At 48.1% G+C, this 17,756-nt stretch overlaps 1 protein-coding gene across 1 annotated transcript in view; it reads right to left on the bottom strand.

The window, feature by feature from the left end:
* Positions 1 to 2,727: 2,727 nt before the first annotated feature.
* Positions 2,728 to 17,756, bottom strand: part of LOC122544392 (vigilin-like) — a 46,900-nt gene continuing 31,871 nt past the window's right edge. The window contains exons 9-13 of the mRNA XM_043683638.1: positions 15,966 to 16,105; positions 13,353 to 13,457; positions 11,155 to 11,268; positions 8,372 to 8,458; positions 2,728 to 3,171 (exon numbers count right to left, since the gene is read on the bottom strand). Coding sequence (XP_043539573.1) covers positions 2,776 to 3,171; positions 8,372 to 8,458; positions 11,155 to 11,268; positions 13,353 to 13,457; positions 15,966 to 16,105 — 842 coding nt within the window. The 3' untranslated portion in view covers positions 2,728 to 2,775. The remainder of the gene's footprint in view (positions 3,172 to 8,371; positions 8,459 to 11,154; positions 11,269 to 13,352; positions 13,458 to 15,965; positions 16,106 to 17,756) is intronic.

Genomic DNA, 17,756 nt, shown 5'->3' with positions numbered 1-17,756 from the left:
GTTATACAGTGACAGACCTGTCCCCACCAGTACAGAACCCCAGTGTTATACAGTGACAGACCTGTCCCTACCAGTACAGTACCCAGTGTTATACAGTGACAGAGCTGTTCCCACCAGTTCTGTACACGAGTGTTATACAGTGACAGACCTGTCCTCACCAGTACTGAACTCCAGTATTATATAGTGACAGACCTGTCTCCACCAGTACTGTACCCCAGTATTATAATGACAGACCTGTCCCTATCAGTACTGTACCCCAGTGTTATACAGTGACAGACCTGTCCCAACCCGTACTGTACCCCAGTGTTACACAGTCACAGAGCTGTCCCCACCAGTACTGTACTCCAGTGTTAAACAGTGACAGACCTGTCCCCACCAGTACAGTACCCCAGTGTTATACAGTGACAGACCTGTCCCCACCAGTACTGTGCCCCAGTGTTATACAGTGACAGAGCTGTCCCCACCAGTATTGTGCCCCAGTGTTATACAGTGACAGACCTGTCCCCACCAGTACTGTACCCCAGTTATACAGTGACAGACATGTCCCCACCAGTACTGTACCCTAGTGTTATACAGTGACAGACCTGTCCCAACCAGTACTGTACCCCAGTGATATACAGTGACAGACCTGTCCCCACCAGTACCGTACCCAGTGTTATACAGTGACAGACCAGTCCCAACCCGTACTGTACCCGTGTTACACAGTCACAGAGCTGTCCCCACCAGTACTGTACCCCAGTGTTATACAGTGACAGACCTGTCCCTACCAGTACAGTACCCAGTGTTATACAGTGACAGACCTGTCTCCACCAGTACTGTACTCCAGTGTTAAACAGTCACAGACCTGTCCCCACCAGTACTGTACCCCAGTGTTATACAGTGACAGAGCTGTCCCCACCAGTACAGTACCCCAGTGTTATACAGTGACAGACCTGTCCCTACCAGTACAGTACCCAGTGTTATACAGTGACAGAGCTGTTCCCACCAGTTCTGTACACGAGTGTTATACAGTGACAGACCTGTCCTCACCAGTACTGTACCCCAGTGTTATACAGTGACAGATCTGTCCCCACCAGTACTGTACCCCAGTGTTATACAGTGACAGAGCTGTCCCCACCAGTACTGTACCACAGTGTTATATAGTGACAGACCTGTTCCCACCAGTACTGTATGCCAGTGTTATACAGTGACAGACCTGTCCCCACCAGTACTGTACCACAGTGTTAGACAATGACAGATCTGTCCCCACCAGTACTGTACCCTAGTGTTATATAGTGACAGACCTGTTCCCACCAGTACTGTATGCCAGTGTTAAACAGTGACAGACCTGTCCCCACCAGTACTGTACCCCAGTGGTATATAGTGACAGACCTGTCCCCACCAGTACTGTACCCCAGTGTTATACAGTGACAGACCTGTCCCCACCAGTACTGTACCCCAGTCTTATACAGTGACAGACCCGTCCCCACCAGTACTGTACCCCAGTGTTATACAGTGATAGACCTGTTCCCACCAGTACTGTGCCCCAGTTTTAATATGTAACACATCTGTCCCCACCAGTATTGGACACCAGTGTTATACAGTGACAGACGTGTCCCCACCAGTACTGCACCTCAGTGTTATTTCGGGACAGACCTGTCCCCAACAGCACTGTACCCTAGTGTTATACAGTGATAGACCTGTCCCCACCAGTAATGTACGCTAGTGTTACACAGTCACAGCCCTGCCCCACCAGTACAGTACCCCAGTGTTATACAGTGACAGACCTGTCCCCACCAGTACTGTACCCCAGTGTTATATAGTGACAGACCTGTCTCCACCAGTACTGTACCCCAGTATTATACAGTGACAGACCGGTCCCTATCATTACTGTACCCAGTGTTATAGTGACAGACCTGTCCCCACCAGTACTATACACCAGTGTTATACAGTGACAGACCTGTCCCCACCAGTACTGTACCACAGTGTTTTACACTGACAGACCTGTCCCCACCAGTACTGTACCCCAGTGTTATATAGTGACAGAGCTGTTCCCAACAGTACTGTACCCCAGTGTTATACAGTGACAGACCTGTCCCCACCAGTACTGTACCCCAGTGTTATACAGTGACAGACCTGTTCCCACCAGTACTGTACCCCAGTGTTACACAGTAACAGACCCGTCCCCACCAGTACTATACACCAGTGTTATACAGTGACAGACCTGTCCCTACCAGTACAGTACCCAGTGTTATATAGTGGCAGAGCTGTTCCCACCAGTACTGTACCCCAGTGTTATAGTGACAGACCCGTCCCCACCTGTACTGTACCCCAGTGTTATACAATGACACACCTGTCCCCACCAGTACTGTACCCCAGTGTTATACAGTGACAGAGCTGTCCCCACCAGTACTGTACTCCAGTGTTATACAGTGACAGACCTGTCCCCACCAGTACTGTGCCCCAGTGTTACAGTGACAGATCTGTCCCCACCAGTACTAAACCCCAGTGTTATACAGTGACAGACCTGTCCCCACCAGTACTGTACTCCCGTGTTATACAGTGACAGACCTGTCCCCACCAGTACTGTACCCCAGTGTTACAGTGACAGACATGTCCCCACCAGTACTGTACCCCAGTGTTATACAGTGACAGACCTGTCCCCACCAGTACTGTGCCCCAGTGTTATACAGTGACAGACCTGTCCCCACCAGTACTGTACCCCAGTGTTACAGTGACAGAGCTGTCCCCACCAGTACTGTGCCCCAGTGCTCTTTCTCATGGTCCTTTGGTTCTCTATCTTTGACCTTCACCCTTCATCAACTCTACCACCATCGGAGCTCTTTGCTTCTGACCTGTCACTGCCTGAAAGCTTACAGCTCTGTTCCCTGCTCTTTCAAGCCTTCTCCAACTGCTTGAGCTACCACTCCCAACGCTTCCTGTGTGTGTGTGTGTGTGTGTGTGCTTGCCAATATCCTGCAATATACATTCCAAGCCTTCAGAAAGAAAACAGGTTGTGAAGCTGCTGCAGTGGACAGGGATGCTCCCGGTCTGATGTACCAGCTCGCGCTGAATGGCCAGGATCCGATCCCGGGCAGCTTCACAATTCGCTTTCTTCCCCGTGATGAGGATCACTTCGGAGTTGCTGTTCTCTGTTGGGAGGTCGATCTTGGTGTTTGTTTCTTCACGGATCTGGGAAAGAATGGCAGAGTCAGAGGAAATCCTAAGAGCTTCAGAAATAGGAGCAGGGATGAGGCCATTCAGCCCATTGAACCTGCTGCACCGATTCAATAAGATCATGAGGTCATTCAGCCCATCGAACCTGCTGCACCGATTCAATAAGACCATGACCGATCCACTTTTCCTGCCTGCCACCCACGCCCATAACCTCTGACTTGCTTGTCCATCAGTGTGGAGATTGCACATTCTCCCTGCGTCTGCGTGGGTTTCCTCCGGGTGCTCCGGTTTCCTCCCACAGTCAAAATAATTGCAGGTCAGGGTGAATCGGCCGTGCTAAATTGCCCATAGTGTTCGGTGCCTTAGTCAGAGGGAAATGGGTCTGGGTAGGCTACTCTTCAGAGGGTCAGTGCAGACTGGTTGGGCCGAAGGTCCTGTTTCCACACTGTAGGGAATCTCATCTAATCTAATAATCGATCGAACTCAGCTGAGCCTGCTCAACTCCACGGGATCGGGAATCCACACAGTAACAACCTCACAAAGAAGCCATTGGTTCCTAACTCTATCTTAAATGGGAGACTCGTTATTTTGAAACTGTGTTACCTGGTTCTCAACTCTAAACATTTTCTCAGCATTTACCCTGTCAAGCCCCCTCAGAACTTTCCATGTTTCAATATGATCTCCTCCTGCTCTTCAAATAAGTACGGGTCAAATGTGCTCAGGTTTTTCTCTTAAGACAAATCTTTTTCTGAGGTTTCAGCCCAGGGATAAGGAACTTCTCGAGTGAGGAGACCAAAAATGTCCACAATACTCCAGTGTATTCTCACCAATACACGACACTGTACGGTTGCAGCATCAGCACTTTTATACTCCATCCTCTTGCAATAAAGACCAAGTAACGCTCACACCGTTTATTATGGTCACCGAGGTGTGGGAGATTCAATCAGTAACAGGGCATAGCAAAGGGGAGCTGAGAGGAGACGAAGCATGAGAGGAAGTGAAGTCTTTCAGACTCACACGGAAGTATGTGAAAGGAAAAAGGAGGCTATTTGGCCCATCGATTCTCTGCAGAGCAATGTCATCAGTCCCATTCCCCGGTTTAACCTGTGTGCCACACAATGTGAGATGCTCTAACTGGGGTTGGGGTTAAGCAAGTGCAGAGGCAAAGGCACCCCCTTTGTGGACTCCCTGGAGCACCAATGGAGGAATGCTCCCCTCCACGTACATCCCACTTTGACCTTGTTGAACTCAGCATTACCCCACCCTGGGACCTGCCAACCTGGTCCCAGTGATATTCCTCTGATTGGGCCCACTTGACTGCAGTTCCAGCAGTGGCCACCATTCCCACCTGGCGCCACTGGAGCTACAAGCCTTCCTGCTATCTCACTGGCTCACTCGCACTGTCTAATGACGGACTTGTTCCCGGGAAAGTAGTGAAGATCTTGCAGGGTTAGGGGTAGGGACAAGCTCCTCCCTGGAATTTGAGCCGGGTGTGGTGGTTAGGTGCGAGGATGGGATTGCAACACCTGCACAACATCCAACCCGTGAACTCCCAGACAACACGAAGGCAAAATCCTTGCAAATGTTTACAATGCTGGGCAGGCTGAACTTTGTTGGGGCAGATAGCACTGTATTGCTTGATGGATGAAACCAGGATGGGTTAGGAATTAGGAACAAGAGCAAGTCACTTGGCCTCTCAATTGCTCGGCAATTCAATAAGATCATGGCTGGTCTGATTGTTACCTCAACTGTACATTCCCAGCTTACTCTGATAACCTCTTGCCTCCTTGCTGATCAAGTATATATCCTGCCTTGCTTTAAAGACTCTCTTCCATCACCTTTTGAGGGTGAGAGCTGCAAAGACACACAAACCTCTGAGAAAAAAATTACTCCTTATCTTAAATGGGCGATCCCTTATATTGAAACCGTGAGTAGCAATAGGCCATTGATCCCATTGACTCTACTCCAACATGCATCAGGTTTCAGGGTGATGGCGGGAATCACTTGTTCAGACACAGGGAAAGGGAGATCTGAATCACAAATTCTCCCAACTACGGTGGCTCAGTGGTAAGCACTGCTGCCTCATGGCACCAGGGACCTGGGTTCGATTCCACTCTCGGGCGACTGCCTTGTGCAGAGCTTGCATGTTCTTCCCTGTGTCTGTGTGAGTTTGCTCCGGTTTCCTCCCACAGTTCCAAAGGTGTGCAGGCTAGAGTGGATTGACCATACTATGGTGTCCAGAAATGTGCAGGCTAGGTGGATTAGCCATGAGGAATATTGGGTAGGGGTCTGGAGGGGCGGTGTTGACTCGATGGGCTGGATGGCCTGCTTCCACACTGTAGGGATTCTATATAAAACAAAAAATCATGGCTAGTCTTCTACTTGAACACCCTCTTCCTACACTCTCCCTTGACACTTTCAATATTTGGAAATCTATTGATCTCTGTCTTGAACATAATCTGATAATAATGCCAGTATAGAGAGTGTGGTGTTGGAAAAGCACAGCAGGTCAGGCAGCATCCGAGGAGCAGGAAAATCGACGTTTCAGGCATAAACCCTTCATCAGGAATTTTTGACCTGCTGTGCTTTTCCAGCACCACACTCTCGACACTGATCTCCAGCATCTGCAGTCCTCACTCTCTCCTCCCTGATAATGCCAGAACCATTCACCGAATGGGGAGTGCCACGGTGCCTGGCGCACTGCCCCCCCCCCCCCCTACCCTCACCCGCATGCCAACATCAGAATCTTTTTCTGCAAAGGCCCAGGTAAGATTGTTGTAAAGAGACAAGGAGAACCTCTTCAAGGACCCACACCAATCAACCCCGCCGCCCCATGGCCAAACATTTCAACTCCCCCCCCCACCGCCAACCCTGCCGAGAACATGCAGGTCCTGGGCCGCCTCCACCGCCACTCCCATACCACCCGACACCTGGAAGAAGAACACCTCATCTTCTGCCCCAGAACACTTCAACCCCAGGGCATCAATGTGGACTTCACCAGTTTCCTCATTTCCCCTCCCCCCCCCCTTACCCCCGTTCCAACCTTCCCGCTCAGCACCGCCCCCATGACCTGTCCCACCTGTCAATCTTCCTTCTCACCTATCCGCTCCACCCTCCTCTCTGACCTATCACCTTTACCCCCACCTCCATCCAGCTATTGTATTCTTAGCTACCTTCTCTCCAGCCCCACTCCCCCTCCCATTTATCTTTCCACCCTGGAGGCTCCCAGCCTTATTCCTGATGAAGCACTTTTGCCCGAAACGTCGATTTTCCTGCTCCTCAGATGCTGCCTGACCTGTTGTGCTTTTCCAGGACAACTCTACTGTAGACTCTGATCTCCAGCATCTGCGGTTCTCACTTTCGCCATCCTTGGAAGAGGATTCGCAGTGAGGTTAAAATCCCAGGCAGAAGTGGGTACTACAGATGAAGGGCTTTTGGCCGAAATGTTGACTTTCCAGATCCTCGGATGCTGCCTGACCTGCTGTGCTTTTCCAGCGCCATTCTAATCTTGACTCTAATCTCCAGCACCTGCTTCTCCAGTACCCACTTCTGCCCAGTTAAGATTGGTTGAGTCTAGTCACTGGCACCAGAATAACTCAAATGCTCCATAGCTACAGTGGAAAATGCTCGGTTCAACTCGCGAGCCTCTGTCCATCGTTCATCAATCTCACCCTGTCGTCACATTCTTAGCATAGGAGCATCAAAGGTAGACAAGTAGGAGGGTGGGAGAACACAACAAGTCAGGCAGCATCAGTAGGTGGAGAAGCCGACGTTTCGGCTGTAACCCTGTCCACCCGAAACCCAGCGCACCCCTCTCAGGTTCTCCACCTCCTGATGCTGCCTGCCTTGCTGTGTCCTCCCAGCCTCCTGCTTGGATTCCCACATCTGCGGTTTTTTTTTTGTCTCGAGCATTCTTAGCATAATCTTACAGAGCTTTCCCTTAAACATATCAAAACAACTCTTTTCAATCCTCAAGGGGCTGGATTTTTTTTTTAGTTCTACTCTCTAGAAAGCAAATATTTTCCATCACAGCTTCTGTTTTTCTCTTCTTCTGCTAACGTGAGAGATTCAAAAGAGAGAAAACACAACTCGGTGGCTTTAGGAACGAATCAATGGGGGTTGAGTAATTGGAGCTGCACAGACCACGAAACAGGATTCGTCTCCGGCCTGTGTAAAGGCCAGGTGCAGCATTTCAAAAAACTTCACTGCCCCTCGGGTAGGGAAGGCATGAGGCAAATAACCCACCCTACGTTAATTTCTTCTCTCAGAAGAAAAACATCACCAAACGAGCGCATTCCCAGACAAAGTAAAACCCAAAGAACTGTGGATGCTGGAAATCAGAAACTAAATCAGAAATTGCTGTGAAAACTGAACTGAAGAAGGCTTGCCGGATTTGAAAGGTTAACTCTGCATTCACTCCACAGATGTTGCCAGACCTGCTGAGTTTTGCCAGCAACTTCTGTTCTTGATTGAACGTGGGGTGGCACAGTGGCTCAGCGGTTGGCACTGCTGCCCTGCAGCACCAGGGACCTGGGTTCGATTCCACCTTCGGGTGACATATCTGTGTGGAGTTTGCTTGTTCTCCCCCGTGTCTGCGTATGTTGCTTCCGGGTGCTCCACAGTCCAAAGATGTGGAGGTTAGGTGGATCGGCCATGCTAAATTGCCCTGTCGTATCCCATTTTGTGCAGGTTAGGTGGATTGGCCATGCTAAATTGCCCATAGTGTCCTGTATTGCGCAGGCTAGTTGGATTAGCCATGGGAAATGCAGGGTTATAGGGAAGGAGTGGGTCTGGGTGGAATGTCCCTCAGAGGGTTGGTGCTGACTTGATGGGCTGAATGGCCGGCTTCCACACTGTCGGGGTTCTATTTATTCCCCATCCTTAGTTGCACTCAATGGGGGGACTCTCAGATCTTTTCTCTGAATACTGCAGCCTGCGTGGTGAACGTGCTTTTAGATGTTAATTATATTCAGATGATGGGCATTAACCAGGGGTCCACTGAGCTCCTATGCATGGGAACAGCCCAAAATTGATTGTTGGGCTGGGAGGTGTATACATTCACTTTGTATACCTGTGAATAAAAGCCTACAGGTCATCGAGTCATTGACAGTACCAAAAGAGACGATTCGGCCTATTGAGGCCATGCTAGCTCTCTGCACAGCAATCCAGTCAGCCCCCAGGAGAAACCCGGCGCACCCCTCTCTCAGGTTTGTACCTTTTTGATGTTGGCTCCTCCTTTGCCGATTATGTTCTTGTGGAACTGCTTGAAGATGGGGATGGAGACTGAGTAGCTGTTCTCAATCTGGGGGTGGCAAAGATCAAGAGAAAAGAAAAATGGCTCAGAAGGTGAACTTCTATTCAAGGTGGGGAATGACACTGTTTGAGATGCACTTTCAGAAGCGCTCACACTACACGAGTTATCCCAGGGAGAGACAGAGAGATAGAAATAAAGTTGATCATTCAGGTTGGGGACCTCTCATCAGGACAGAAATATTCATTCTGTTTCTGTCCTCAGAATTGTACGGCAACTGCTCTGCCCAAGTCTGTAAGAAACTACAGAGAGCCATGAACAGAGCTCACACAAGCCAACCTTCCATCTATTGACTCCATCTGTACATTCCGCTGCCTCAGGTAGGCAGCCAACATCATCAAAGACCCCCCCACCCCGTTATGATCTCTTCCAACCTCTTCCATCGGGCAGAAAATACAAAAGCTTAAACACATTAAAAGCTTAAACAGGCTAAAGAACAATTTCTACCCCGCTGCTATCAGATTCTGGATGGACCTCTCAAATTTCAAATTTAATGTTGACCTCGCTCTTTGAGCACCTTCTCTGCAGCTGGAACATAGTATTACTTGCTCTGTCCTATTACCGTAATGCATTATGTACGGTATGAGCTGCCTTACTGCATGCAAAACAAAACTTTTCACTGTACCGAGGTACATGTGACATAATAAATCAAATCAAAGACTCCCAATCTTCTGAGTATTTCCAGTATTCTACAGCATACAGTACAGAAACAGACCCTTTGGTCTAACTTGTCCATGCCGACTAGATATCCTAAATTAATCTAGTCCCATTTGGCCCGTATCCCTCTAAATCCTTCACAGTCAAATGTTGCAACTGTAGCTTTCATATCTGTAATATTTTGCTCTTAGTTTATGTGGTGTTAAGAAGCTTGATGGGAAAAAAGCCACAGCCCATTCAGATTTCCCTGATAACTGCACCTTCTGCATTCTGCTATCCTTCTTGTGAATCAGTGTTGCACCTCCCACTGCCTCCAGACGGTTTTTGCAAATGAAAAGCATTGCTGCACACAGTTTTCCCAGTGAGAGCCAACCCAAGGTTTGACACAAAGGTAACATAATCTTCCTGGTTTTTCGCTTCCATAATTCCCAGAGAGTTCCCAGGAAACACACAGCCTAGTGGCTCCCAAATTGTGGGCTGTGACACAAAGCGAGTCGCAGAAATATAAGCTTTAAAAGGGACCTGAGGGGCAAAGGTGGTTCATGTTATGGAATGAACTGCCACAGGAAGTGGTAGATGCAGGTACAGTTACAACACGTGAAAAACATTTGGACAGTTACATGGACAGGAAATAGGGTGGCACAGTGGCTCAGTTGTTAGCACTGCTGCCTCACAGCACTAGGGACCCAGGTTTGATTCCAGCCTCGGTCAACTGTCTGTGTGGAGTCTGCACATTCTCCCCGTGTCTGCGTGGGTTTCCTCCGGGTGCTCTGGTTTCCTCCCACAGTCCAAAGGTGTGTAGATTAGGGTGGATTGGCTGTGCTAAATTGCCCCATAGTGTTAGTGCAATAGTCAGGGGTAAATATAGGGTGGGGGAATCGATCTGGGTGGGTTACTCTTCGAAGGGTTGGTGTGGACTTGCTGGGCTGAAGGGCCTGTTTCCATACTGTCGGGAATCTAATCTAATTTTAAAAATCACACAATACCAGGTTATAGTCCAAAGGTTTATTTGGAAGTACAAGCTTTTGGAGCATCGCTCCTTTGTCAGGTAACTAGTGGGGCAAGATCACAGGACACCACTAGCTACCTGATGACAGAGCAGCACTTCGAAAGCTTGTACTTACAAATAAATCTGTTGGACTATAACCTGGGCTTGTATGATTTTTAACTTTGTCCATGCCAGTCCAACACCGGCACCTTCACATCATGAATAGGAAAAGTTTAGAGGGATATGGGCCAAATGGAGACAAATGGGATAATTTTAATTCGGAAAACTTGGTCAGTATGGACTGGATGGACTCTATGTGAATGGGGTTGCAGGATTCATCCCTTCTCCTCCCCCAAGACTGTGATTCCACACCAGGAACAAGATTCAGGAGACATCTGGCCCTATCCCCACCCTGCTCATTTCTCCGTCTCTGTTGTGAGTTCCCATGCATGGCCGCTTCACTGAGTATCAAAGCTGAGCCCTAATTATGCTCCGAGAGAAAGGAGTTATAAATAGTTGTTAGTTAATTATTCTCTGTTAGACTTTTAAAAATAAAGTTGTTAATTGTTACTTTACATAATGACTTTTGGGGATGATTCTTTCCCTCTCGAATTTTAACAGATTACAGCACGGGGTGAATCTTTTCTGTGTTGCTGGCTTAAATTAGCAGAGGGGTTCACCCCGTATCCTAACATATTATATAGTCATCTGTAACATATGAATGTTAATAAACTGCCTACAAAACTTCATGTACTCCACTGCTTTGTTGTGGGAAGCGTCCATGAGCACATTACTTTTCAAGTGTCAGAAGCACTGGATGCAAGCAGGATTTCAGGGCCTTTCTACACAACCAGCCTGAGAAGGGATGGGAGGGGAGAAGTGTAAGGATTATGATAGCGGGCACTAGATTGCAAGAAAAACCCAAAGGGTTCTGTATAAAGACACCAGTTTAAGTCTGCCCAGGAGTGCCAATCAATTGTACCAGGTACCACAGTAATACGCACCAGGGAACTGAGCAGGCCGGACTGCCACCATCACTTACCAAGTCAGCGATGACTTTCTGCAGAAACTTCCCACATTTCTCCACCTCGGTCTTGGGGCCGCGCAGCTGGACAATGTCACTTTTCTGCACAGGATCTGGGAAGTTGATGATTACCTAGATTGAGAAAAAAGCTACAATTTTCTTTGAAGGCTTAGGAAACCAGAATGGTTAGTTACTCTGGAAACAGTCAACATGGGAAAATTGGAATGAAATGGCCACTCATCCCTTCCGCCTGTTACACAGGAAAAGCAGACCATTCAGCCCATCTAGCCTGTTACACAGGGACAGGAGGAGACCATTCAGACCATCTAGCCTGTTATACAGGGACAGGGGGAGACCATTCAGCCCATCTAGCCTGTTACACAGGGACAGGAGGAGACCATTCAGCCCATCTAGTCTGTTATACAGGGACAGGGGGAGACCATTCAGCCCATCTAGCCTGTTACACAGGGACAGGAGGAGACCAACACAGGAACAGGAGACCATTCAGCCCATCCAGCCTATTACACAGGAACAGAAGGAGACCATTCAGCCCATCTAGCCTGTTACACAGACAAGAGAGACCATTCAGCCCATCTAGCCTGTTACACAGGGACAAGAGAGACCATTCAACCCATCCAGCCTGTTACACAGGGACAGGAGACCATTCAGCCCATCTAGCCTGTTACACAGGGACAGGAGAGACCATTCAGCCCATCTAGCCTGTTACACAGGGACAGGAGGAGACCATTCAGCCCATCTAGCCTGTTACACAGGGACAGGAGGAGACCATTCAGCCGATCTAGCCTGTTACACGGGGACAGGAGAGACCTGTTATAGAGATACAGGAGGAGACCATTCAGACCATCTAGCCTGTTACACAGGAACTGGAAAGACCATGCAGCCCATCTAGCCTGTTCATTCGGAGTAGAGGAGGCAATTTCCTGTTACTCAATAATAGGTCATTCAACCATTCCAGTCTGCTACACAGGAAAAGGAGGATGCCTTCAGTATATTACATAGAAACAGGGATGTTATTCAGTGCCTCAAACTTAACATCAGGATGAGACTATTCAGCTCCTGAAGCCTGTTAACATTAGGACCAGGGAAAAAAAAACATTCAGCCTCTTAAGCAAGTTCTGCAATTAAAGTATATCATGGTTTTCATAGAATGCCTCCAGTGTGAAGCAGGCCATTCAGCCCATCGAATCTACAGCAACCCTCTAAAGAGCATCCCACCCAGACACAACCCCCCGTATCCTATCGATGTAACCACACAATTCCCCTGGCTAACCCATCTAGCCTGCACATCCCTGGACACAACGGAGCAATTTCCCATGGCCAATCCACCCTAATCTGCGCATCTTTGGACTGTTGGGGGGAACCAGAGCACCCAGAGGAAACCCACACAGACACAGTGACAATGTGTGAACTCAACACAGACAGTCGCCTGAGGCTGGAACCCGGGTCCCTAGCAATGTGAGGCAGCAGAGCTAACCATTGAGCCATCGTGGTTGAGACAGTTTGCGATTCAGATTTCCCTTCTGCTCTGCTTGAACAAGTGACTCTCAGCATCACTCCGAACCCGCCTGGCTCCAATTCTAAGCTCCTACTGTGATTCCCTCGTTTCCTCTCAACTGGCCATATTAAACTGTTTAAATATCTTCAACACCTCAGTTAAATCAGCCCTCAGCCAACTACAGTACACTCAAGCTATCTAATACAAGCCTAGCCCACATGAATTGTGTCAGTCAGTAAATGTGACTCTAACCTACTCAGAGAAATTGAGAAGCTAGGATTGCTCACTTTAAAATACAGAAGATCAAAGGAGATGTGACAGAGGTGTTCAAAACAAGAAAGGGCTTTGAAAGCGTTTGACAGACAGAAATGCTTTCCACTGACTGGGTGACAAGAAGGCATTATAAAATAATTGCTGAAGGAACCAAGGAGAGTTGTGGAAAGCATTTTTTTAATACAGCGAGATGCTCAGGTCTTCACCACGGGGTGCGGAAGCTGATTTAACAGCAACTATCAAAAGAGGAAATGGGTAAGAATTTGAAAAGAAAACATTTTCAAGGCTATGGGGAAAAAAATCAGAGAGTGAGGGACTAATTGGGAAGCTCGCGCAAAGACCTAACGGGCCGAGTGGACTCCTTTTTTGCCGCCTACGTCTCCGCGGATGGTGGGTGGGTAGGTGGGTAGTGGAAGATTGCTTTTACCTCAGGGAATTTGTCGCGAACTTCTTTGATCTTCTCCCCCTTCTGGCCGATGATGGATCGGTGTAAACGCTGCTCAATGATCAAGTCCTTGGTCCGTTCGTTCTCCTGACAGCGACAGAGAAAGGAAAACATACACTGGAAACGCACCACCACATAAAAGCTGCGTGAAGGCAGCAAACAGCCTTTGGCACTCTCAGACGGCTCAGGTGACAGGTCTTGATTCAACTCTTGGGGACGAGGGCCAGCACAGCGTTAATGTCTCTCGAGGTGGTGGTGAGCCGCTTTTTGAACACAACTGAGTGGCCATTTCAGAGGTCTGGAGTAACATGTAGGCCAGACCAGGGAAGGACAGCAGATAAAGGACTTTGTACATGAATAGGAAGAGTTGGAGGGATTTATTAGGTTAAATTCCCTACAGTATGGAAATAAGCCCTTTGGTTCGACAAGTCCACACCAACCCTCCAAACAGCAACCCACCCAGACACTATAATTACCCGACTAATGCACCTAACACTACGGTCAATTTAGCACAGCCAATTCACTTGACCTGCACGTCTTTGAATTGTGGGAGGAAATTGGAGCACTTGGAGGAAACCTACGCAGACACGGGGAGAATGTGTAAACTCCACACAGAGGCAGGAATTGAACCCTGGTCCCTGGTGCTATGAGGCAGCAGTGTTAACCACTGAGCCACTATGCCACCTCAAATGTGGGTCATGTGGGGTATGGGCCAAGTGCAGGCAGGTGGGACTTTAGTTTGGGATTACGTTCGACATGGACAGGTTGGACCGAAGGGTCTGTTTCCGTGCTGTATGACTCTCTGATACTAATGTACCGGATGGATACCTCTGACAATCTGGTAGCTCCACTGCTCAGACCAAGTCTTAATTCCCAATTTATTTAATTTAAAAAAATTCTTTATTCTTTCATGAGATGTGAGCTTTGTTGGCAGAGCCATAACTGTTGCATGTCCCTACTGAGAGGTATTCTGGATCACTGCACAGGGAAGTCACATGTGCGGCCAGACCCAGGTAGGGGTGGGAAGGTTCTTCTTCCGAAAGGTCATTTGCAATAGTCAGCGACTGCATCTTGGGCATCATTACTGCAAGCAGTTTTCTTTCCCAGACTTATGAACCGGACTGAAATGTCACCGGTTGTCGTGGTGGGGTTTGAACTGGTGACCCCACAGAATGAACCTGGGGGTTTCTGATTACTTGTCCAAAGATATCGCCCTGGCTCCTAGTCAAGCTGAATTTAAATTGTGAGATTTGAACGCATGTCTCCAAAGCCTTTGGATTACTGATCCAGTAACATCAGCACCAACGGTACTCTCCATTTTGAAAGGCAATGTCAGATCACCTATAACACTTCACGTATAAAGGGTGTGGTTAGCCAAAGTATTCACCCCACAGATCTCCCCTGGAGACTAATGAACAAGCAGCTGACTCATTGTCATTGCTATCTAACCTATTTATTGTTGCAAATCATAGAAGCCTCAGGGACTGGAGAAACCTATTCAAGCCTGTGATCCTTTATAGATTCGTACAGCATGGAAACAGACCTTTTGGTCCAACCAGTCCAGGCCGACCATGTTCCCAAACTAAACTAGCCCCACTTCCCTGCATTTGACCCATATCCCTCGATCCTCTCTTATCCAGATGTCTGTTGAATGTAGCAACTCTACCCACATCCACCACTTCCTCCAGCAGTTCATTCCACACACAAACCACCCTCTATGTAAAACAATGTAGCCCCTCGTGTCCTTTTTAATCCTTCCCCTCGCACCTTTAAATATGCCCCCTAGTTTTGAACTCCCCACTGTAGGGAAAAGATCTTTGTCATTCACCTTATCTATACCCCTCATGATTTTATAAACTTCTGTCAGGTCACCCCTCAACCTCTACAACTGATACAAGTCCCAATCTATCTTTAGAACTTGAGCCTTTCATTCCCACCATTTAATTCTATCTAGACTGATAGATAACTCAACTTCAACTCACTGCCTCCTGACACCATTGTCCAACCAAATAGGTGTTCCTCAGCTTTGTGGGTTCAAGACCTGCTCTAGATACTTACGCCCAAAGTCAGGACTTGATGGCCAAGGAAGACTTGTGGGCAACCCAACCAAATAGGTTGGACATCAGACTGCGAAACCCTTCTAACGGCAGATGGTAAAAGCAGGAGTGATTCCTGGTGGGTTATGTGACAGGAAGAACATTGGAGCATCTACCATCCCTATTCATAACTCCAGGCCCCAAATGCATGCAAAGTGTGTTTGCCACAGCAACAGGACGCCTGGGGGGACTTCAAGTCACTGCCATCTCAACAGTAACGTAAAAGTGAAGGTACCATAGTCCTACCAGACTACAGGGTTGCTCTCTTATTAGACTGAGGGGTGGAGGGTCACCACACCTCGGGTGAGGGGAGACATTGACAAGGAGTTTCCTTAATGGTAACCTCAGCCGAGGCGAGAATCGAAGCCATGCTGTTGGCGTCACCCTGCACCGCAGAGCAGCCATCCAGCCTACTGTGCAAACCAACCTGCCCCCCAACACAGTAACAAAGTGACAACATCATGAAGGTGGGAAGACTGAGATGGGGAGCTACAATTACCATCCTGACCGCCATCTCCAGTAGTTCCTTCTTGGCCAGTTGCACCCCCTGTGGTTCTCCTTCGATCCGAATCAGATTGCTCTTCTCATTATCTGGCGGGATGCGCACTGACACTTTGTACTGTTCCTTGATCCGATTAACTAAAGGGTGAGGTGACAGAAAGTGGAACAGCAGATTCAGTAGTTACAGCAGTTTCTTCCAGCAGGAGAGAACACTGGAAGTAGCAACAAAAACCGCGTTTCGACCTTCGTGGGGGACGTTTGATAAATTGCAATATGCAAAATTAAAACAAAAAGAAGCAGAAACAAGTTATGATATAACTGTATACATGAGGGCTTCACATACAGAAAAATCACTAAGTCTATAAGAGCTACCAATACCTTTAATCGCCCATGTTCCCATTTGCAGTTGTGTGGAGTTAGAATATTGAGTGAATATTAGACGACTTAGAGGTTAACAGTGATAAGATTGTACAGGGCAGAAGCTTTCTTGGCTACACTGGGACTTAGAGGACCATTCAGGTCTGCCCAGAGGTAATGGAAGTTGCCTTAAAGCAGATTCACATGGGACTCCCATGACAGCAATGGTATCAAGTGATGACTGTTCACTCCCGTGCTCAACGGATGAAGAATCACCGCACTCGAAATGTTAACCCTGCTTTCTTCCTACAGTGTGGAAGCAGATCAATCAGCCCATCAAGTTCACTCTGTTCCCCCCCCGCCACTCCTCATAACTCTGCATATCCCATCGCTAATTCACCGAGCCTCTGCTTTTGGAGGTAGTACCTTGTTGGGTGTTTACTATAGGCCCCCCAATAGCAGCAGAGATGTGGAGAAACAGATTGGGAAACAGATTTTGGAAAGGTGCAGAAGCCACAGGGTAGTAGTCATGGACGATTTCAACTTCCCAAATATTGATTGGAAGCTCTTTAGATCAAGTAGATTGGACGGGGCGGTGTTTGTGCAGTGTGTCCAGGAAGCTTTTCTAACGCAGTATGTAGATTGTCCAACCAGAGGGGAGGCCATATTGGATTTGGTACTCGGTAATGAACCGGGACAAGTGGTGGGCTTGTTAGTGGGTGAACATTTTGGTGATGGTGACCACAATTCTGTGACTTTCACCTTGGTTATGGAGAGAGATAGGTGCATGCAACAGGGTAGGTTTTACAATTGGGGAAAGGGTAATTACGATGCTGTAAGACAGAACCTGAGGAGCATAAGTTGGGAGCATAGGCTGTCAGGGAAGGATGTCGTGGAAATGTGGAACTCTTTCAAGGAACAGATACGACGTGTCCTTGATATGAATGCATCTGTCAGGCAGGAAAGAGATGGTCGTGTGAGGGAACCTTGGTGGACGAGGGAGGTTGAATGTCTTGTAAAGAGGAAGAAGGAGGCTTACATAAGATTGAGGAAACAGGGTTCAGACAGAGCAGTGGAGGGATACAGGATAGCCAGAAGGGACCTGAAGAAAGGGATTAGGAGAGCCAAGAGAGGGCATGAAAAATCTCTGGCGGATAGGATCAAGGATAACCCAAAGGCATTTTATGCGTATGTGAGAAACCTGAGAATGACGAGAACGAGGGTAGGTCCAATCAAGGACAGTAGTGGGAGACTGTGTATTGAGTCGGAAGAGATAGGAGAGGTCTTGAACAAGTACTTCTCTTCAGTATTTACGAACGAGAGGGACCGTATTGTAGAAGAGGAGAGTGTGAAATGGACTGGTAAGCTAGAAGAGATACCTGTTAGGAAGGAAGATGTGTTGGACATTTTGAACAACTTGAGGACAGACAAG

Source organism: Chiloscyllium plagiosum, chromosome 48, assembly GCF_004010195.1.
Source record: "Chiloscyllium plagiosum isolate BGI_BamShark_2017 chromosome 48, ASM401019v2, whole genome shotgun sequence".
Taxonomy (NCBI): Eukaryota; Metazoa; Chordata; class Chondrichthyes; order Orectolobiformes; family Hemiscylliidae; genus Chiloscyllium; species Chiloscyllium plagiosum.
The sequence above is the reverse complement of the archived record's forward strand: the minus strand, read 5'-3'. Positions and strand labels throughout refer to the sequence as shown.